At 41.2% G+C, this 20,697-nt stretch overlaps 1 protein-coding gene across 6 annotated transcripts in view; it reads left to right on the top strand.

Moving 5' to 3' along the window:
* MIGA1 (mitoguardin 1) overlaps nucleotides 1-20,697 on the top strand; it is a 91,950-nt gene that overhangs the window by 55,446 nt on the left and 15,807 nt on the right. For all 6 annotated transcript variants that reach the window (XM_029618889.1, XM_029618894.1, XM_029618888.1 and 3 more), the window contains exons 8-10: nucleotides 6,264-6,364; nucleotides 15,700-15,818; nucleotides 16,784-16,856. In XM_029618889.1, the coding sequence (XP_029474749.1) occupies nucleotides 6,264-6,364; nucleotides 15,700-15,818; nucleotides 16,784-16,856 (293 nt within the window). The remainder of the gene's footprint in view (nucleotides 1-6,263; nucleotides 6,365-15,699; nucleotides 15,819-16,783; nucleotides 16,857-20,697) is intronic.

Genomic DNA, 20,697 nt, shown 5'->3' with positions numbered 1-20,697 from the left:
CAGGCTAGACATGGAGAAGTCTTGGATGTCCTACAGGGAACATACCTCAAGCAATTCGTGGAAGAGCCCATTAGGGGAAGCTACACTGGATCGGATACTGATCTCCACTGTAAGGGAAAATTTAGGGTCTAGTATCATTGTATGGTGTAGTTCAATATTAAAAGTTGACCTGAACTGAACTGCATAAGGACTACGGTCTTGAAGTCAGACTTCCTGAAGTACAAGACCCTAGTCCTTATGCAATTTATCCTTGAAGTCAAATTGGATGAGTTGTAATGATGATGAGGATTCCAAGAGCTAAAAGTATGGAGGAATTTTGGCTGGCAGTAAAAGGGAGCCTTGATAAGGCAAAAAAATCTTTATATAAGGCAGGATAGCTAAGAAAAAGAGACTGATATGGTTCTCTGAAAGGGTAACAGAAATGGTAAGAGCAAAGAGAATAATATAATAACTTGACGTACTTACGCTAATAAGGGTGGATAAGGCTATGGAATCTGGGATACTAAAATTGTTCAAGAATGTGTTGTCAGTATTCCTTGCAGCTCTGGGATCTGCTGGGTATGTGCGATTCCGACTGGCCACTATAAGAGAGAGGATGCTTGGGTTGATAGGGCCTTTGTCTTACCCACCATGGCATTTCTTACAGTCTTGGGTTCTTTTTTCAACTTATTGTTGAACATGGGGAGGTTCTGATGGCCTGGAAGAGAGTAGATGTGATTCCACTACAAAAAAATGGGAACAGAGAGGGGGCAAACAATTACAGATCAGTTAGTTTATCATCAGTAGTGGGAAAAACTGGAAAAAACTAGTAAAGAAAAAGATTATACAGCACTGTGAAATACAGGATACCAGACAATTTGTTTTCAGGGGAAGATTCTCCCAAATAATCTTGTTTGAGCTCTTTAATGGTAGATCAGGGAGAGGTGCAGTAGACATTGTGTATCTGAACTTCAGTAAGGCTTGACACTGTTCCAAATAAAAGACTGATAAGCAAGCTGGTTAGTATGGGAGTGGACCAAAGAGTTGAAAATTAGGTAAGGAATTAGTTGAGCAGAGAAGGACGGTCAATGGAGTCTGCGCTGCTGAAAGTAGGACTCTGTACTGGGATTGCTTCTTTTCAATATTTTTAATAGCACCTTTGCTGAGGGACTGGTTAGAAAAATAATCGTGTTTGGAGTTTTAAATAAACTGAATTACAGTAAATCTCCCATACTAAAACAGCACTAACTAGCAGCACTCAAACAGTAAAACCATACTTATGAAAAGGCAACACTGCAAATATTACACCAGGCCCTAAAACACCAATACCACTGATATTAGGAAAACAGAACAAGCTAAGCTGTTATAGATCCCTACACAGAAACTATATGCTAGTAGAATACCTCACCTGAGTCATTCAGAACACACAGACCCTCACCAAATACAAAATAAAGAGACAATAAATTATATCTAGAAACATGCAGAAAAAAGTGAATTTGAAACCATAACAAGACAGACTCTATCTGCAGTGCAACAATGGAAAAACGGAAACATCACCATTCCTCATTAAACATCAAACAATAAAATCTAGATATATAAACCATTAATCATAATAGTAACATTTGTTGTTTTTTTTTTAATTTTCCAGCCATCAATATTTAAAAACAGCAAACACATCAAATAACACCAAATAAAACTAAGGCTAAAAAAAAAATCCCTGCTCTCCAAAGCTGGGAACTTTAGACTCAAATCACCCAGAGATTGTCATGGATTAGTCAGGGATAGGAGGTATGCACAAACTTTCTCCTCTTTGTCATATACTTTTTACACACATTTTAACATACATGTTCATTCTTACACAAACTTCCTTATATTCTCTCTCACATGCATGCTGACTGGTTTACACACTTGTTCACTGAGGCTCAGTTTCTCACTCACTCTCGCTCACAAGCATGCTCTGGAAAACACAGCAAACCTGACTGTATTATGCAGTGCAACAATGGAAAATCAGAAACATCATCATTCCTCATAAAACATTAAGCAATAAAGTCAAAAGATATAAAACATTCATAATATTAAAACAAAACTAATAAAAAGAATAAAATATGTCAAGCAGGCAACAGCCAATGAACATCCAATAATTAAAATGACTTAAATGTTTTCTAATATTTTCCAAATACCAAATATTTCAAAAAGCAGACACATGAAATAACATCCCAAAATTTAAAATAGGATTAAAATCTCTTGTTCTCCAAAGCTGGGATCTTTGCATTTCCAGTTACCCACAGATGACTATGAATTGGGGGAGGAAGGCCTCACAATCTTTAACCTCTCTTTCCCCCTCTCACACACACAGGCTCTCCCACTCACATACATGCTGTCACACACACAGGCTCTCTCACTCTCTCATACATATGCAGTCTCTCTCGCTCTCTGACTCACGCAGGTTCTCACACACACATGCAGGCTCTGTCACTCTCATACACTCAATAATCCCAGAAACAAATGCAATTTCCTCTTGCCAACGATTGACCACTTGTTACATGACTTATCCTAAATCGCTAGCATGTTAGATTTCAGTAATTTAAAATGTTGTTTTCTCATAATGTGTTATGTAATATTAATTTTAACTATTTCCAAGTTTTCGTTTCCTTGTTCTCTGTAAGACACACGTGTTATGTCATCCCAAAGTTATATGTAAACCGAAGTGATTAGTATCATTGTTACCAGAACCTCGGTATATAAAAATGTTAAATAAATAAATAAATAAATACACACACAGGCTGGGACACGCACACAGGCAGGCTGTCATGCACACTTTCTTGTACACACACACACATGCATACAGGCTGTTTCATACATACACACCCAGGCACGTCCTCTCTCACTTACACATTCAGTCTGTCTCTCAAACACCCAGGCATACGCACATACAACTTCCAGGCCTCCTGCTTTCTTTTGGGCCTTCTCTTTGCCGGGTTTTTAAATCACAGAGCTGCTCCTCATTCCCTAAAGGGAGGTGGAAGGAGGCCACACTGCTTCAGCAACATTTGGGGGGGGGAGAGCCTTGCAGGCATCTCTTCAGGCTGTGGCAGGGAGGGCTGTGGCGCGGCCCCGCAGGCCTCGCTTCAAGCTCTGCCTCGACCCGCAGGCCTCTCTTCACACAGCTGCAGCAGCCCCTCTCCTTTTCATTAGCTGGGAAGCTTTTTAAAAAAAAAATATAAAAATATATATATGTGATGGGAGCAATTGGCCCACTGGGGGAAAGCTGTTCTTCCGATAGGTCAGTCCACCCCTGGGTGGGGTCTCTGCTGATGGCAGGAGATCCATAATTTGCTAGGGTCATCATAGGCAGGCGGCAGTCAGCCATAGGCGAGGTTCAGGCAGCGGTCAGAGGCAGGCAGCGGTCAGGCATATCCGAGGTCCAGGCAGTGGGTCAGGTGTATCCAGGGTCCAGGCCAAGTTCAAAACTAGATATCTCCCTGAAGGAGGAGAAGAGGAATGGATAGACAGGAAAGGCAGGCCAAGGGCAAGAACAAGCGGGAAACGAGGTTGGAACAGACTGGAAAGAAGACCCGGGGGACAGGCTGGACGAAGGTTGGAGCTCAGGAAAGCAACAGACACTACAAAGGAGCAGCTGGACCTGTTGCTGGGACAGGGAGAGCCCTTTTATAGGGCCTGGCCTGTGAGGTCATCAGCAGGAGCCACGGGGCTTTTTCCGCCGCAGGGCCCTTTGAGCAGAGAGAGGTCGGGCACGCGTGAGCCTGAGGAGGAGCGCGCGGCAGGGTGGGGACCAGCGGCGTCCTGCCGCGGGAAGGGCTAGCGCTGTCCGGACGCATCGGAGCGCGGCATCCCGCCGCATGGAGAGCCAGGGGGGTTTGTCCGCATTGGGAACAAGCAGTTGCGGTCTTGGCCGGGGAGGTGAGTGTGGCGGTTTGCGGAGGCAACCCCCGGACCGCCAATCGTAGGAGATAGCATGAGACAAGCACAGGGGATCTCTGTGGTCTGCAGAGCTGAGTAGTTGGTGTGGGTGGGCAGACTAGGTAGGCCATATGGACTTTTTCTGCTGTGAGATTTCTATACAGAAATTTAAGAAATGATGGCAGGTTACTTAAAAGTGTCTCATAAATATTACAGCATGCGCCTGTGAAGATTGGAAAATTAACCTTTTTCATAGCATTGTGTAAAATGCATATTGTTGCCATAACCCCAAATTTGTGATAGAGTACAGTATCTGAAAGGTACTCACACTGCTGTATGCCACTTATTTGGGTTTTATTTCTTTGCTTTTATTTTCTAATGTTAGAAAGATAATTAGAAGAAAGAATCTTTAGATTTCTGCTTTATATAACAGCCATTTACTATTTTGGAAAACATAATTCATAAAGAGTTCTGGTATTCTTAGCTTCCCTGTCATTGTTACTGGGCAGTAACTTAACAGTGAAACAACTCGATTTGATTGTACGGGGTTTGGGGTAGCAGTGCCTTTCATAAGAGAGCAAAGACTTGGCTCTGCATTGTGAATGCATCTTGTGAGAGACGGGGGATTATTGTCCCGGTTAGTATATGCAAAAAACAATAACCATAACAACTGTGAAAAGTCAAGAGTATATGGAGTGTGCAATGTGTGTGTAGAGAGAGAGAGAGACCGAGATCGGCAAACCTTTTTATTTAAGCTGGCGTCTGGCCACTTCACCGTGTAATGGTATTTGTCTTAGCACTTTTCAACACATGTCAGGGAAGCACTTATGTGATGATTCAGTCCATCTGCCTGGAGTCATGATAACTTTCTTCTGAATGGATAGATCAGGGTCAAATTTGAGGTGAAGCCCAACCATGGTCCTGGAATTTACCTTATTGAAAATTTATTTCAGTCCGATAAGGCTGAGGCCATTTTCAGTAGAGTTGCATTTAAAAACACTGGAAAATCCATGCATGGGCATGATTTTCATTTCCTCCCATTTTTTTTTTTTAAGTAGAGCTATAGCAATGGATGTGACTGAGTGACATTAGGTGGACAATCTGGACTGAGTACTGGAAGTAAAACAGATGCTCAGTAGCCCTTTTGTAATGTCTGAAGTTAAAGTAACCGTAGATAAATGCCAGAACACCACTTAGAGGATATTAGGATGCATTCTTTAACAAGGGTTGAATCATGAATAAATTCCTCCTGAAAGTGCTTTTGCATCCTAATGCAGTATTTTATCCAGTAAAGGCACACATTTAAAACAAAAAAATAATAAAACATATGGGTATGTGGTGGAAACACAGCGATAAATAGCATAGAGCGCTGTCTGGTTCTCACTGTATTTGACAGCGGTGCTTGCAACTGTTTGATACAGAAATAAAGTAGTATTTGGACAAAACAGGTATTTGGCTCCATGTCAGGAGGGAGAAGGTGAGCCAGTCCTGGTTTTACTCTTATTTTACTCATGGCCTTGTGGTTCCGATTTCTTAGAAAAGAGGAACTACAAGTCCCAGCATGCACTGGGTGGAAAACCAGGACTGGCTCAGCCTCTCCCTCCTAACATGAAACCATATGGTAAACCTAAAGGGGGTTTTAACGGGCAAGTCGCCTTCTGGCTTGTTCATTCCAGAGTCCAAGGAACAGTCATCAGCAGTGAAGAAAACAAACGAATAGAATTCTGGAAAAATGACCATTCAAAGAGTATCTTTCTGGAAGAAAAATAACCAGAGATGCTAAAGTCCTTTATGCTCCAGTTGTAGTTGCTTAACGTTAAGCAAGAGTTGGGAAAAAAAGAATGTTTTTACAATCAGTGGTTTGGCTTACGATGCCTTTCGTAGTTGTAGGTTTATGAAGTTGCTGTTCTCTGGCACTCTGCATTTGTTCAGAAATCTTTTTCTTTTCTTTTCTTTTTTTTTTTTTAATGCAGCTAGCAGGAGAACAGGATGGAGAAGAGTCCTAGGGGAGTTTTAGCTTGTTTCAAATACTTTCTTTCACTACAAGGAAGTGGTCCGGGTCTTTGCCTCCTAGATTCTGTATTCTGAATACATTTGGCTAGTTTTTTTGAGTGTCTTATCTGGGTTCATATTGATGAGTTTTAGTGGATGAAACTATCTATATTGTGCTTTATTTTAATTTGCTTAGGACAAAGAGAAACATTTTTTTTATGTTCAAGAATTCGACCTGATTTACCAGGGCTCTTCTCTCATTCCGTGTCTGTGGGGGAAAAGGCCTTGATGAATTAGGGCCTTCGGTGCTGATCGGCTTGGTAAGCTGGACAAATAAACAGCTTTCTTTTTTGGTTTTTTTCCCTCCAAAGATAAAGATACTGACATTACTGTGAAGGACAGCACTGATGACTTTGGCCTGCGAGATACTTTAAGCATTGCTTCCACGGACTCGTTTGTTTCTGCAGCTGAGGTAGGAGACCTTGTGATCGGGCACGAGACAATGTTGCATGCATTTCAGATTCATCTGAGGGAATGTTAAATAAGGATGTACACAGGAAAAAAAAAAAAACCCATCTAATTTTGTGTCGTGATGTTTCGTTTTTTTGTTATTTATATCGTTTTGGCTTTCCCATTTGTGTTATATATGCCATGTTAAACTTACATATTGCCTTAGTTAAACCAAAGTTCAACCCAAAGCTGTTTACAGAGTAATCAAATACATAAAGGTACAATTAAAAAAACCAACATCAGTTAGCGGGCCCCAATGCCTGGGATAACATGCCAGAACAATTAGAAACTTAGAGTAAGACAGCTACCTTTAAAAAAAAAAAAAAAAAAAAAAAAATCTATAAAAGGGGAACGCTTCTGAGGAGAGGAGCCCCGGAAGAATGGAGAGTGGTGAGCTTTGTCAGCCTTTCCCCTCCCCCCCCCCAATCCTGCGGAGAGTTGGTGATGTCAGCCAAAGGGGGGGGGCCGCTGGTGTCTTCAAAAGTGGCCGGCCTGCGGTGTGAGTTTTGGGACACTTCTGAGGAGAGGAGCCCTGGAAGAATGGAGAGTGGTGAGCTATGCCGGTCCCCATCCAGTGGAGGGTATCGCTCATCATCTACCTAGGTGACTGTTTTGTACACTGTAAAAAATTATTCTCAGTTAAATCCATTTCAAATTTGGATGTTGAGTGATATTCACCCTGTTAATAGATTTTATTTTACTTACTGTCTCTTTACTAACTAGCCACTATAAGAGTTACCGTACCACACAACATTTTTGTTGGTTACCAGTTAGTCCACCAGTTTGCCCAGTCCATCTGGAAGTCAACCAGACCCCTCCGGTTCTTCAGCCTGCACTCCCCCCAGTTGACTCAGACCCCTCACCCGGTCAATTTAGGTCTAAGCAGATATCAATGAAGACTTACAGCTCATCAAGAGCAGAAGTAAACCTATGCGGCTAACAGCCCATCGTGCACTGCGACCACCAGATTTAAAGTTAGGATTTAAACACGTCCATTTTGGCCCTACCCTGGAATGCCCCTGACATACCCCAGCTTCGCCCTTTTTATTTATTTATTTTTTAAATTCGCGCACGTGTATATATGGGCATAATTTGCGGCTTTTAAAATACACATTGCTCACACGCGGCCCAGATACTCGCATATGTGAACCTTTTAATACGAGCAGTGCTTTAAAAATTCACCCCTAATTATATAAAATTCACCCCAATTATGTGCACTGAACCCAAAGTAAAGCAGTGTGCTATCTCAGCGCACTTTGTCACTTCGGCCTCCTTGTTTATTTTACCTGCAGCTTGCATTTGTATGTAGTATAGTCGATGTGTTTTGTAAAACAAAAATCTAAATATCAGATAATGTATATATTTCTTTCACTGTGTTGTAATCCCGAAAGTCCCTGTTATTATTTGCCGTTCGGTTTATGGGGGGAGTTTAGCACACAGAGGAAGAACGATGTTTTGTTTCACAGAAGAAGCTGGGAAGATATGCAGACCGATACCTTTTGTGAACATTTTGAGCAGAAAAATACAGACAAAGCAAACAATGCCGTTGTAAACCAGGACGAAAACTTCAATGTGACATGTTTTCACAGCTGCAAATCTGTTTTCGGAGGCCCAGCTTCTCTTGGCCCTGTTAGGGGCTGCAGCCAACTGACAGGTCAGCCGAGCTGGTCTTGAGTGTTTTCACATTGAGGAGTTTTATCGTTTCAAGCTTATTCCACTTTATTTTAGTGCATGCTGGTGGTGTTTGAAGACTCCTGGCTCAGTAAATTTTTCTCTTTCTTTATTAATAGTCTTTCTCATCACTTACTGAGAATTTGATTATCTCATTCATCATGAGCAAATAATTCCAAATTAGGGCCAGGGATAATTATTACATGTTACATAGGTATATTTTCTACTGAAAGGTAATTAAAAAAAAAAACAAAAAAAAAAACTGTTGTTGCCTCTTCACGTTGAAAGGATTGACAATGGACTAAGACTAAGCAATAGATTTTATTGCTCTTGGATGTCACATTCTCTTGTATCAGGGTAAAATGTTTTCAGCTGCATCCATTTTATAGCGTCCCAGAAACCTTTCGACCGAGCTGCTTCGGGTCATTAGTTATGGTGAAGGTTGTCCAAGAGTTGTGTGGTACTGAATACCCTCGGAGAAAGGGTGGTAGATGCATGAAAAGAAGGGATGGAGGTAAGAATGGTCCCAGAATTCAAGAAAGCATAGGAAAGACACTAAGGCTGCTCAGTGGGGGTGGGAGGAAGTACAGATAAAAGTCAGAAATGTGGTGTAGCAGTAAAGTAGAGGAACGGGGCCAACCAGAAGAGCTCCGCTGAGCTCATTTGCCATCATGGCCTCCGTTTCCAAAGGTGAGATGAATTTGTAAACTGAATATTATTTTGCCTGCAAATATTAAGGGGCGGATTTTAAAATGGTTACGTGTGTAACCCTTAACCCCCCCCCATGCGCGTATGTCCCGGTGCTTGCAAAAAGGGGCGGGGAGTGGGCGGCCTGGGGTGGTCCGGGGGCGGGGCATGAGCCTCCAGACACCGTCAACCAGCACGTGTAACTTCTTTCACAAAGGTATGGGGGGGGGGAACGGAGGCAGGCTGCGCGGCTCGGTGCATGCAAGTTGCACAATTGTGCACCCCCTTGCGCTTGCTGACCCTGGATTTTATAACATGCACGCGGCTGCGCGCACATGTTATAAAATCGGGTGTAGATTTGTTCTGCCATTAGCAATGGTTACATGGAATAGACTTAGTTTTTGGGTACTTGCCAGGTTCTTATGGCCTGGATTGGCCACTGTTGGAAACAGGATGCTGGGCTTGATGGACCCTTGGTCTGACCCAGTATGGCATGTTCTTATGTTCTTACGTTCGCGTCAGGTTGCGCGAACAAATCTGCGCCCGCACGCAGGTTTTAAAATCTGCCCCTAAGGGTGCACCTCTGCAAAGCCTTTCAGAGAGATGCTGCGGGAATGTGTGGTTTCATGACAGATGCCACCAGAGAGGGAGAAAATGGTTTCTTGGTGTGTGCCAAGCTCCGAGTCATGGAGAAATTAACTTTTCCTTTTCAAGTTATTTTCTCCTGTTGCAGATATATTAGTGTTACACTTTAATGTTGTACTCCACTGAGGCCCTTGTCAAGCTGATGGACTTTTTGGATCCAGCCCCATTGAAATGCCTCTTCACGGACTGGGCAGTGATTATATCCTTTCCCTTCCATAACCTTCCCTTTGGCCTCATGTTAGTCATTTCCACAAGTTTTACTTCCTGATGTTAGTTGAGTCTGCAATGGTTAAGTAACACCATTAAAAAGATATTTTTCTTTTCTTTTTTTTTAATTAACACTGTAATACTATTTTTCCTATTTGTTCAGTATTTTGAGATGGTCCTCATGAAAAGTATTTTCATAAATATGTAGCCAAGATGATTATAATGTTAAGAATACAGGTTGTTATCAAGGAATTAGCAAACCGACAGGCCAATGAAAATGAAGTGCATTCAGCTGGTTTACCAGCGCTAACTCACAGTTTGGGTACGTAAACAATGCTGCTCATGCAGCAAAGAGTTTTACGTGCATTTAAAACAGTGTGCACAGAATAGCGCCCGCAAATGTAAATCCAGTATAAATGAAGGCATTAGTTATTACTCTCCCATGCAGGGACGTGCATTCAAAGCCTGACAGTCCAACATACAGTTTTTTTATCACGAGAGTCTAATATCCAAGAATAAATGGATTACAGTGTGCTCTGGTAGAACAAGACTTGTAACCCAGACACACCCAGTCTCCTCAACTGAGAAACATTCAGGATATCTGCCCCCACTCCCACAGAGGTGGGATCTGGTAGATTAAGGCCTGGGGTGAAGAGACATCCTCTGTCTACACTGATACCCTTACATCATGCCTTTTCTGCAATGGAAACCAAAGCTGCTCTTCCAATAGACAATAAGTGGACATCTGTAAAGGAAAAAACCACCCATTGCAACTGAACACCCTTTAACATTATCAAACCTCATAAAAGAAAGCTCCTTCTGATAGGAGACTCAGTCATTAGAGAAACTATTTTGGGATCTTTTTCAAAGATGTCACAAAAATTAAATGCTTTCCAGGATCTTCAGCTGGTAGAAATGCAAACCAGGTAATCAATGGAATTATAGAAGAAAGTAAAGACTCTAATATCAATATTATCATCCATCTGGAGACTAACAATCTCAATATAAACAGTATCCAGGCAGTATAGAAAGACTTGTATCTGGGGAAGAAGATTATATCCATAGTAAAGAATATTGCCTTTTCTGAAATATTACCTGTTCATGGGAAAGGAAAGGATAAGCCAGATAGAAAATTTCTATACATGACTCAAAACATGGTGTAAAGAAAGTGGATTTGGATACAATAGAGGCTGGGTCCTCTATGGAGCAGTAAAAGACTACACAATAAAGATGGCCTACATTTGACAGTGGCAGGAAAGAAGATCCTAAGTGAGAAATTCTGGTCATACATCATCAGACATTTAAACTACAGGATGGGGGGTGGCAGATGGTAGTCAATGAAATTGGAATGCCACCCCCAAGCAATACAGGAAGTGAGAGTAGATAATAACAAAATCAATCAGCTCTGCATTCCACACCAGCAAAGGAGCAAAAAAGATGACTATGAAGATAAGCAAACCAAGGGAGCAAAGCTGGAAAATTATGATCACAAATGTTCATAGCCTGGGCAACAAAATCCCAGATCTTCACACCCTAATGGTGGAGGTAGACTTGGACATTGTTGCATTACGGAGACATGGTTCACGGAGTCTCATGACTGGAATACGGCCATCTCAGGCCGTACAGAGAGGATAGAAAAGGGGGAGAAGTAGTACTTTATGTCAAAAACAATATCAATGCAACCAAAATATAAAGGAAATGAGATAGGGAAGAAGTATTAAAGTCTATCCTAAAACAAGTCGATGGGTCTTCCATTTACACTGGCATAGTCTACAAACCTCCAACCCAAACTGAAGACCTAGACTGAGATCTGGTGAAAGACATCCAGAAAAGGTTGGAAAGAAGGGAGAAGTGTTGATTATTGAAGATTTTAATCTGCCGGATGTGGATTGGAGTATCCCTTCTGTGGAATCTGCAAGAAGTAGAGAGATACTGGATGCCTTTCAAGGGGCTCTGCTCAAACAAATGGTAATGAGGGAGGGTGTGATACTAGACCTAGTGCTCACTAATGGAGATAATGTCTCTAATGTCCAGACAGGTGCCCACCTAAGCACCAGTGATCATCAGACAGTATGGTTTGATATCACAATTAAGATGCAGAGAAGTCACACGAAGACCCACGTTCTGAATTTCAAAAATACAGACTTTGACAAAATGGGGATATATCTGAAGGAAGGGAAGACAGAGAAAATGGGCAAGGTGGAACAACAGTGGGCCAAATTAAAAGGAGGTATTACAAAGGCAACAAATCTATATGTTAGGAAAGTAAACAGATATACAAGGACAAAGAAACTCATTTGGTTTACGGAGGAGGTGGCTGAAAAAATAAAGGCAAAAAGAACAGCATTCAGGAAGTATAAAGGAACTCAAAAAGAGGAACACAGGGAAGAATACTTGGTGAAACTAAGGGAGACAAAGAAATCAGGAAAGCAAAAGGTCAAGCGGAATAAAGAATTACCAAAGAGGTTAAGAGTGGTGACAAAACATTTTTCACCTATATCAGAGAAAGAAGGAAGGCCCGAAATGGTATAGTGAAACTGAAAGGTGACAAGGAGCAAGCTGTACAGACAGATGAAGAAATGACAGAAATATTAAACAAGTACTTCAGTTCTGTGTTCAATAAAGAAGACCCTGGAGAAGGACTGCTGCTGGTTGAAAAGACTATAAATGGGAATGGGTTAGATACATCTCCTTTTACAGAAGAGACTGTATGGGAAGAGCTAGGAAAACTGAAAGTGGACAAGGCCATGGGGCCCGATGAGGTATATCCCAGCATGCTACAGGAGCTCAGAGATGTCCTGGCGGGTCCACTGAAAGAGCTATTCATTATATCCCTGGAAACAGGAGTGATGCCCGAGATTGGAGAAGAGCGGTTGTGGTCCCGCTTCATAAGAGTGGTAGCAGAGAGGAGGCTGGAAACTACAGGCCGGTTAGCATCAGCTCAGTGGTGGGAAAATTTATGGAGACTCTGCTGTCAAAAAGAATAATGAACTATCTACAATCCAGTAAGTTGCTAGATCCAAGGCAGCATGAATTTACTAGGAGAAAGTCCTGCCAGACAAATCTGATTGATCTTTTTGACTGGGTGACTAGAGAATTGAATAAAGGAAAAGCACTCAATCTGATTTACTTCGATTTCTGCAAAGATTTTGATACAGTCCTGCATTGGAGGCTTGTGAATAAAATGAGAAGCTTGGGAGTGGATTACAAACTGGTTGACTGACAGGAGACAGCGGGTAATGGTAAATGGAACTTACTCAGAAGAGAGAGCCATGTTAAGTGGAATGCCATAAGGTTCGGTATTGGGACTGGTTCTGTTCAATATATTTGTGAACAACATTGCGGAAGGAATAGAAAGTAAAGTTAGTCTATTTGTGAGTGATACTAAGACCTGCAACAGAATAGACATGCCTGAAGGAGTAGAGAGAATGAAAAGTAATTTAAGAAAGCTTGAAGAGTGGTTAAAGATTTGGCAGGTGGAATTCAGTGCAAAAAAGTGCAGAGTCATGTATCTGGGATGTGGTAATCCAAGGGAGCTGTATGTGATGGGGGGTGAAAGGCTAATGTGCACAGATCAGGAAAGGGATCTTGGGGTGATAGTGTCTGCTGATCTGAAAGTGGCGAAGCAATGTGATGAGGCAATAGCTAAAGCCAGAAGAATGCTGGACTGCCCAGAGAGGAATAACCAGTAAGAAAAAGGATAATGCCCTTGTACAGGCCGTGCACATTTGTGCTTATTTGTGATGGAATTTTATTTTACCATTTCATAGGCAACGCAGTTTATGGATGTAAGGCATGGTTTCTTACCGCTCTCCCAGCTCCACGAAATACTGTGGAAAGAAGATACAATGAGACATGTACCAGCATGAGGTCTGTCACTGAGTGGACATTCAGCATGCTGAAAAGCCACTTTCGGTTCTTCGACCGTTCTGGAGAGGTGCTTCATTACAGTCTGGAGAATGTAGCATCCATAATCATTGCCTGATGTATGCTACACATCATAGCTCTGAGGTTCGGAATGCAAGAGGAATATGAAGGTGACCTGGAACTGGATCCATCAATGCATGCGGCCGCAGAGACGGACAATACAGCAAGGAGCAATGAGATTCATCGGAAGCTCATAGATGACTACTTCTCATGTAAATTCTGAATTCTACTGCCATTTACCTCTGTGTCCCTGTTGCTCGACTTGTAAAGGAGAAGGTGAATTGAGTAACCGTTACTTCCTTGCATTTAATTTCAGGAGTCGAATACTGAAGGTCATTTGATGGACTGAATGCCCCTGGACGTATCAGGTTTCTTCCATTTATCCAGTATTTTTTCATTTTCTTTAAACAATAAATAAAATTTGCTTGAGCAACAATAATGGACTCAGTTGATTATGTGCAAAGCTAACCCACCCCTCCCCCCGAGCCGTGCCCGTCTTCCTACGTGTTATACCAACTTTTCTCTCTCTCCCCGCCAATCAAAGGGCAGAGCACTTACTGGGGGTGGAAAGTAAATAAACCGCAAATTCATATGTGCCCCAAGGCCTCGGAAGTGCAATGGACAAGAGGACCAAATGGACCAATGATTATTTACTCAATGGCAAGCTGTTTGGAAAAGAACAAACAATTTCATAAAGGAAAGACTCATTAGTATTGGATTGCATTCTGTGAAGGTGATGAATGCAATCTCTCCGTTCACCTCCTTATCTCCCCCCCCCCCCCAGTTCACCCTTACAGCTATCCTGAATCAAAAGAGGACACAGTGGAACCTGGTTAGATATTGAAACTATTTATATTATTTTTATTTACATATTCACTGATGAAAATATAGGTCCTTCCCCCTATATGTGCCCTGCTCTTGTATGAGGCAGAAATTCAATATGGCTGGGCACTCACTGACTACCAGGCCTGAAACCAGTTTGGAGAAGGAGTTTGGATGGAAATGCAAAATATTACCCTGCTCCACCTCCCCCCCCCCCCCAAAAAAAAAAAAGAGAAAAGGATGAGAGAAACAAACAAAATAATATATATACTTTTAACTACCATGAAAATGTTATTAACTTTAATTATCAATAACACTTTTGAGTTTTTTCATTTGCTTAATTAAAAATAACACTTTAAATTTCTATTTGTCTCAACATAAATTTTTTCTTCCTAAATAATCCTCGTCTGCCTTCCTATGAACATCTCATCCAAAAAAACCCTCCACAATTACATAATACAACGAAAACAAAACTTCTCAACATATATAACTAGCCTGCATGCTGTAATGCGGAGGAATCCTAATCAAATGACCGTGCTGACAGATAAAACCGATGTCTATCCACGTTGCCCCTAGATAACAAAGGTGGTGGTGACAGCGCAGCACAGAGTGAAGGGGAACCTGTTGAGTGCAAGAACAGCAGAGAAGAGGGAGAATTTAGCCAGATAAGACTGAATGTCATCTCTTACCTGGTCATTCATCAAATTGCATTAGGGCCTTATCAATGTATAATGTGAATATCGCGAGGTGCGATAAATTTAACCTGCATTGCAGTCGGTATCAAGAAAATTACCCTTAGCACGCCCCCTTTTTATCACGGGTGCTATTTTTCGCAATTTTATAGCAAAATGGTGAATCTAGGCCTAAATTAGCTGGAGAAGTAGCTCCTCCCTGAAATGTCCCTATCCTGCTCACCACTTACCCAGCTATTTAGCCGGATACATAGTTTTCTGGCCTAGTGATGGCCGCTGAGCGTGGCCAAAGAATAACATCACTTAAATGGATATGTCCAAACTTATCTGGCTATAAATGGAACTGAATATCAGGCCCTCTACCAATTTAGCTGGTGAAACAAGCCACACTAAATAGCTGCACCTAACAATTCAGTTTTTAATTCTGAATCAGAATCACAATTTTTAAAGCGTAAAACTGCTGGCATGTATTGTAATTAAAAAGTTTTATAAATCGTAATGCGTTGGACAATGAATTTACATTACAAAAAAATTTGAGAAAAGATGGAGCAAGTGAAAGTGTTTTGAAACTAACATAGTGCTGCTGATTTTAAATTAAATTGTATTTTTTTCTCATTAATAAATTCCCTTTCTGTTTCTCTTGTAGCTGTCAGAGCACAGAGAGATACGTAACTCGCATGGGCTGGGATCTCTTTGCCATTGCCCTTTGTATGAAGATGCGATGCACTTGGCAGAGGAAGGAAAAATTTACTCCAGGGTGCTCAGGTAGTTCTACTTTCCAGATATTTACTGCCCTTTGAAGGAATAAAGGGAATTTGTAGAAATGAGCGTGTTTTGATAATTATTGATGATAGACAGTAAGTTAGTGATGGCTTTTGTAAGAATCCACACAAAATTAACTCTATAAGGCTTCCAGATCCTCCTCATATAAAATTATCAATCCAACAAATCCCAATCAAAGAAGAATTATTTTTGACCAATATTATCTCAAAGGAATTTTTTGGGAAATTGTATCAGAATAAACGTGCTTTCACAGTCGCCTGGCTCTTGCCCACATAGGGCTACAACCAGAATCGTGTATATAGCACACACAGTCACCTCATTTACTCTTTCCCAACAGACGCTATTTTGTTTGGGTTTTTTTTAAAACCCCATTACGTGACCCACTATTGTTTTTAAAAACCACTTGACTTTGCTACAGTTTTCTAGGCTGCAAACCTTAATAGGGATCCCATGGTGGCCAACATGGAGGTATGTTTGGGCACTCAATTTTTTCACTAGCTATGTTGCTGTTTGCTTTGTCTTACTGACCTGTAGCACTTTTGTTTTGAATTTATTTTTTTTGTGCTTGCTGACATTCCACACCAAATGCTACCAAGTGGTTTTTAAAAACAATAGTGGGTCACGTGATGGGGTTTAAAAAAAACCCCCCAAAAAATAGCGTCTGTTGGGAAAGAGTAAATGAGGTGACTGTGTGTGCTATATACACGATACTGGTTGTAGCCCTATGTGGGCAAGAGCCAGGCGACTGTGAAAGCACGTTTATTCTGATACAATTTCCCAAAAAATTCCTTTGAGATAATATTGGTCAAAAATAATTCCTTTTTGTAAGAATCCTACATGTCTTTGTATTATTTTCAGAGCAGACAGGCTTCATTGTATTTTACTGTGCTTGTAACAGGACTGGTTTATTTGAAGCTTTTCTTTTTTTTCTTTTCCATGGTGCATAGGACTGAAATGTTAGAGTGCCTTGGAGACAGTGATTTTCTTGCTAAGCTCCACTGTGTACGAGAGGCCTTTCAGGTAAGTGTCACTGTCCATTTCCTGCTAATGTGACTCTGTTTGAAACTCCTTGATATTGCTGTTTTAACTAGCAAAGGGAATACCTGTTTTGGTGGGGGAGCTGGTAGATCCAAGCCCCCCCACCTCCTTTTTTTTTTTCTACCACCAAGGTTAAGGAAGGGAACTCATCTTTCTGCACTCTTGCCTAAGGATTAGCATTTGGTGTGGAATGTCAGCAAGCACAAAAAATAAATTCAAAACAAAAGTGCTACAGGTCAGTTAGACAAAGCAAACAGCAACATAGCTAGTGAAAAAACTGAGTGCACAAACATACGGCCACCGTGGGATCCTTGCTAAGGATTGCAGCCTAGAAAACTAGCAAAGACGTGCAGTATAGCAGTGGTTCTCAACCCAGTCCTCAGGATACACCTAGCCAGCCAATTTTTCAGAATATGCATGAGATATTTTTGTATGAATTGCTTTCATTGCATGCAGATCTATTTCATGCATATTCACTGTGGACGTCCTGAAAATCAAACTGGCTAGGTGTGCCCCGAGGACTGGGTTGAGAACCCCCCCTGCAGTATAGAGTAAAACAGTAGTTCCCAAACCTGTCCTGGGGGATCTCCAGCAAGCTTGGTTTTCAGGATATCTGCCGTGCTTTTTCAGGAGATACATTTGCATGCAATGGAGGTAGTGCTTGCACATCAATCTCATGCATATACCTTGCAGATATCCTGAAAACCCGACTGGCTGGGGGGTCCCCCAGGACAGATTTGAGAACCATTGTAGTAGAGGATTGTACTGTTTTTGGAGGTTGCTACAATAGTTATGCCATCTTTCTTATTAGCAAGTGAGTCTTTAATTTCTGTGTGTGGATTTTTTAGTTTGGAGTTGAGAGGATAGAAGCTTTTGTTTTGAGTTCCCTTAAGTTTGTATAGTACAGGCTGAAAAGTCTTAGTGAGTTAAGAGATTTATTTCCAACTCGCATTCAGTGGTTGCTAACTTATCTCTCTTGGATTGGTTTACTCAGTGTCTGATTTTGTTGGGCGGACGTTGTATTCACCCTTCCTACCCTAAAGAAAGGAGTGAAGTGTTTTTATTTTTTTTTCATTTGAATATCTTTGTCCAAGGAATTCTCTTGCCAATTTGGTAATTGGTTGAAAGAGGAGTGGATATCCAGCTGGTAACATAACCAAGAGCAGGAAAAAAGCCACCATAGTAGTGCTCCCCTAGAGCAAACATGTTGTGGAGGTGCTCACAAATTACATAGAGAAGAAAGGAGAAATTTCAAGAGTTCATGATCAAGCAATGAATCCCAGGTATTTCAGAGGAATCCATAAGGCAGGGGTAGGCAACTCGGGTACTTGAGGGCCACAAGTCGAGCGGGTTTTTAATATCTCTACACTGAATATTCATAAGAAACATTTACATGCACTGCCTCAATTGCAAACAAATGCATCTCATGCATATTCATTCTGGATATCCATAAAACCCAACTGGTATGTGGCACTTGAGGACCGTAGTTGCCTACTTCTGCCCTAAGGAGATAGGAGGTCCCTTTCCAGTTTGCTCCAGGGTACCTGCACATTCTAACCAAAGAGAAAGAAGCGACCCAGACTGTGAGATTAAAGGAACACAGATTCAAGGATTTGCTGCTTTTAGTTGCATTATGGATATTACCAGAGAAACTTGTCTTTATGGCTCTGGTTTAGGCAGCCAGTAGGGAACACCATCCTTCGAGTGTCGCAGGACGGCATGACAAAGCTAAAGAAAGGCTTGGACAGGCTGGTAAGGCTGGAACAAGGCTTGGATAGGAACAGCGAGAAGGTAAGACTAGAACTGAAGTTTAGACAGGAACAGCATGCAGGCAGGATTGGAACTGAGGCTTTGCTAGAAAAGCATGTAGGTAAGTCTGTAACTGAAGCTTGATCTAAGACAGAACAGGGCAGGGCGAGACAAGGATAACACAGAACATAAGCCCAAAGGCAGCAGTAGGCAAGACGGCCCCGAGGTACAAAACAAGGAGAGGCCTAGATAGGCCACAGAACAAGGTAAGGCCTGGATAGGCCAGAGGTCAGGGGAAGGCCAAGATAGGCCTCAAAGCAAAGAGCAGAAGGCCTTTAGGCCGCAAGTCAAGGACAGGAAGGCCCTTACACCACAAGGCAAGGCTAGGAGCAAGGCCAGATGGCCACAAGGCAAAGACAAGGAAAGGCCTGGGGAGGACATAAGGCAAAAGTGGCTAGGGAAAGGAACCAAGGGAGACTCGATGCAGAAGCATCTTGGGTTTGATAAGGCAAGGTTATGTAGGGCTAAAGTCTGGGTGTGGTGCAGGAAGGGAGGACCTTGAGCAGCCTGGAGAATATGCTCATTGAGGTCCCCTGGTAGAGGGGAGGATGCAAAACAGGCTGAGTCATTAGATCAGGGATGAGATAGTGAGAACAGTTTTGAGCGGGGCTCACCAGAGATCTCTGCTGGTAGGGAGGCGCATAGCAACCTAAATTGTATCAAATGCCATATTACTAATGTAGAACAATTATTTTAGTAAAGTTGTATGTTGAAACAACATCACAGTATCCAGCTTCTTTATTGGCATTTAGAAGATCAGAGTATGTATAACGCCTATGGCTATGGTAGTTTATCCTCCCCTGCCCCCTGTCCCACGAGAGGACATGCTTTGAGATTTTGTGTGTGTGTGTGTGTGTATGTATGTATGTATGTATGTATGTATGTATGTATATATGCAGGACTTTGCTCCAGTAGTTCATTATTTTATTTTATTGAAGTACTTTATATTCTGCATATATTGGATACCTATGCTAAGTACTTTATATTCTGCATATATTGGATACCTATGCTAAGTAACAATATAATTTAAAACAATAATAAAATACACATTATCAGATTAAACAAAACAAAGATACAAATATTCAAATAAAATACAATAAAGTCTAACAATTTTATGATTCAAATTTGTATTTCTGTAAGAGAATGCTGTTACTTTTGATTTATTGCATTTCTATCATGGAAATCAATGTGATTTACAATAAAATATACATAAAAAGTACAATTAAAAACATAAAAAATAAACCATAAAATAAAAACAAAATAAAGGCAACAGACCAGTGAACAAAATAACAACCAAAGAAATAACAAAATTAGCAACAAAGCTAACCAGAATGAACTATGAAAATGCTTAACATGCAACAGATAAGAGTTCATTAGGAAAAAGTCTATTATTTATCATAAGCTAAACGGAACAAGTGAGTTTTTAGATCCTTCCTGAATTTGGCAAAGTTGTTCTGTAGCCGCATAGTAAGTGAAAGAGAATTTCAGAAACTGGGAGCTAAGTAGGAAAAAGCCATTTCTCTAGTTCTTTCATAATGTATCTCTTTGAAAGAGGGGACTTTCAACAATTTTTGTCGAGCAGGTCAAAGAGAACAGCATGGACAATAAGAAGTCAAATGGTTCACAAGATAGATAATGTTGCCCCAGCGAAGGGCCTATAAAGTGATACATTTTAAACTAAATACGATTTTAAACTAAATACGTAAAGAAACTGATAACCAATGAAGATATTGTAGGAGAGGAGTAACATGATCTAATTTTTTCTTGCCAAAAATGAACTTGGCAGTAGTATTTTATTTGAAGATGACTGAGTGTGATGTAAGACCATGATAAAGGAAATTGCAATAATCAATATGACTCAAGCAAGAGACTATGTCAAAGTTTTAAATTCTTCTATAACCACGATCAGTCTCAACTAATGGATAAAGCACAGGAAGTAATAACAACGTTGGGCAAGAATTGAGATTTGAGAATCAAAATTAAGTGCTGAATCAGCTATAAAATCTAGCATCAT

The sequence above is a fragment of the Rhinatrema bivittatum genome, chromosome 10 (assembly GCF_901001135.1).
Source record: "Rhinatrema bivittatum chromosome 10, aRhiBiv1.1, whole genome shotgun sequence".
NCBI lineage: Eukaryota > Metazoa > Chordata > Amphibia > Gymnophiona > Rhinatrematidae > Rhinatrema > Rhinatrema bivittatum.
This window is presented reverse-complemented; position numbering and strand designations above follow the sequence as displayed.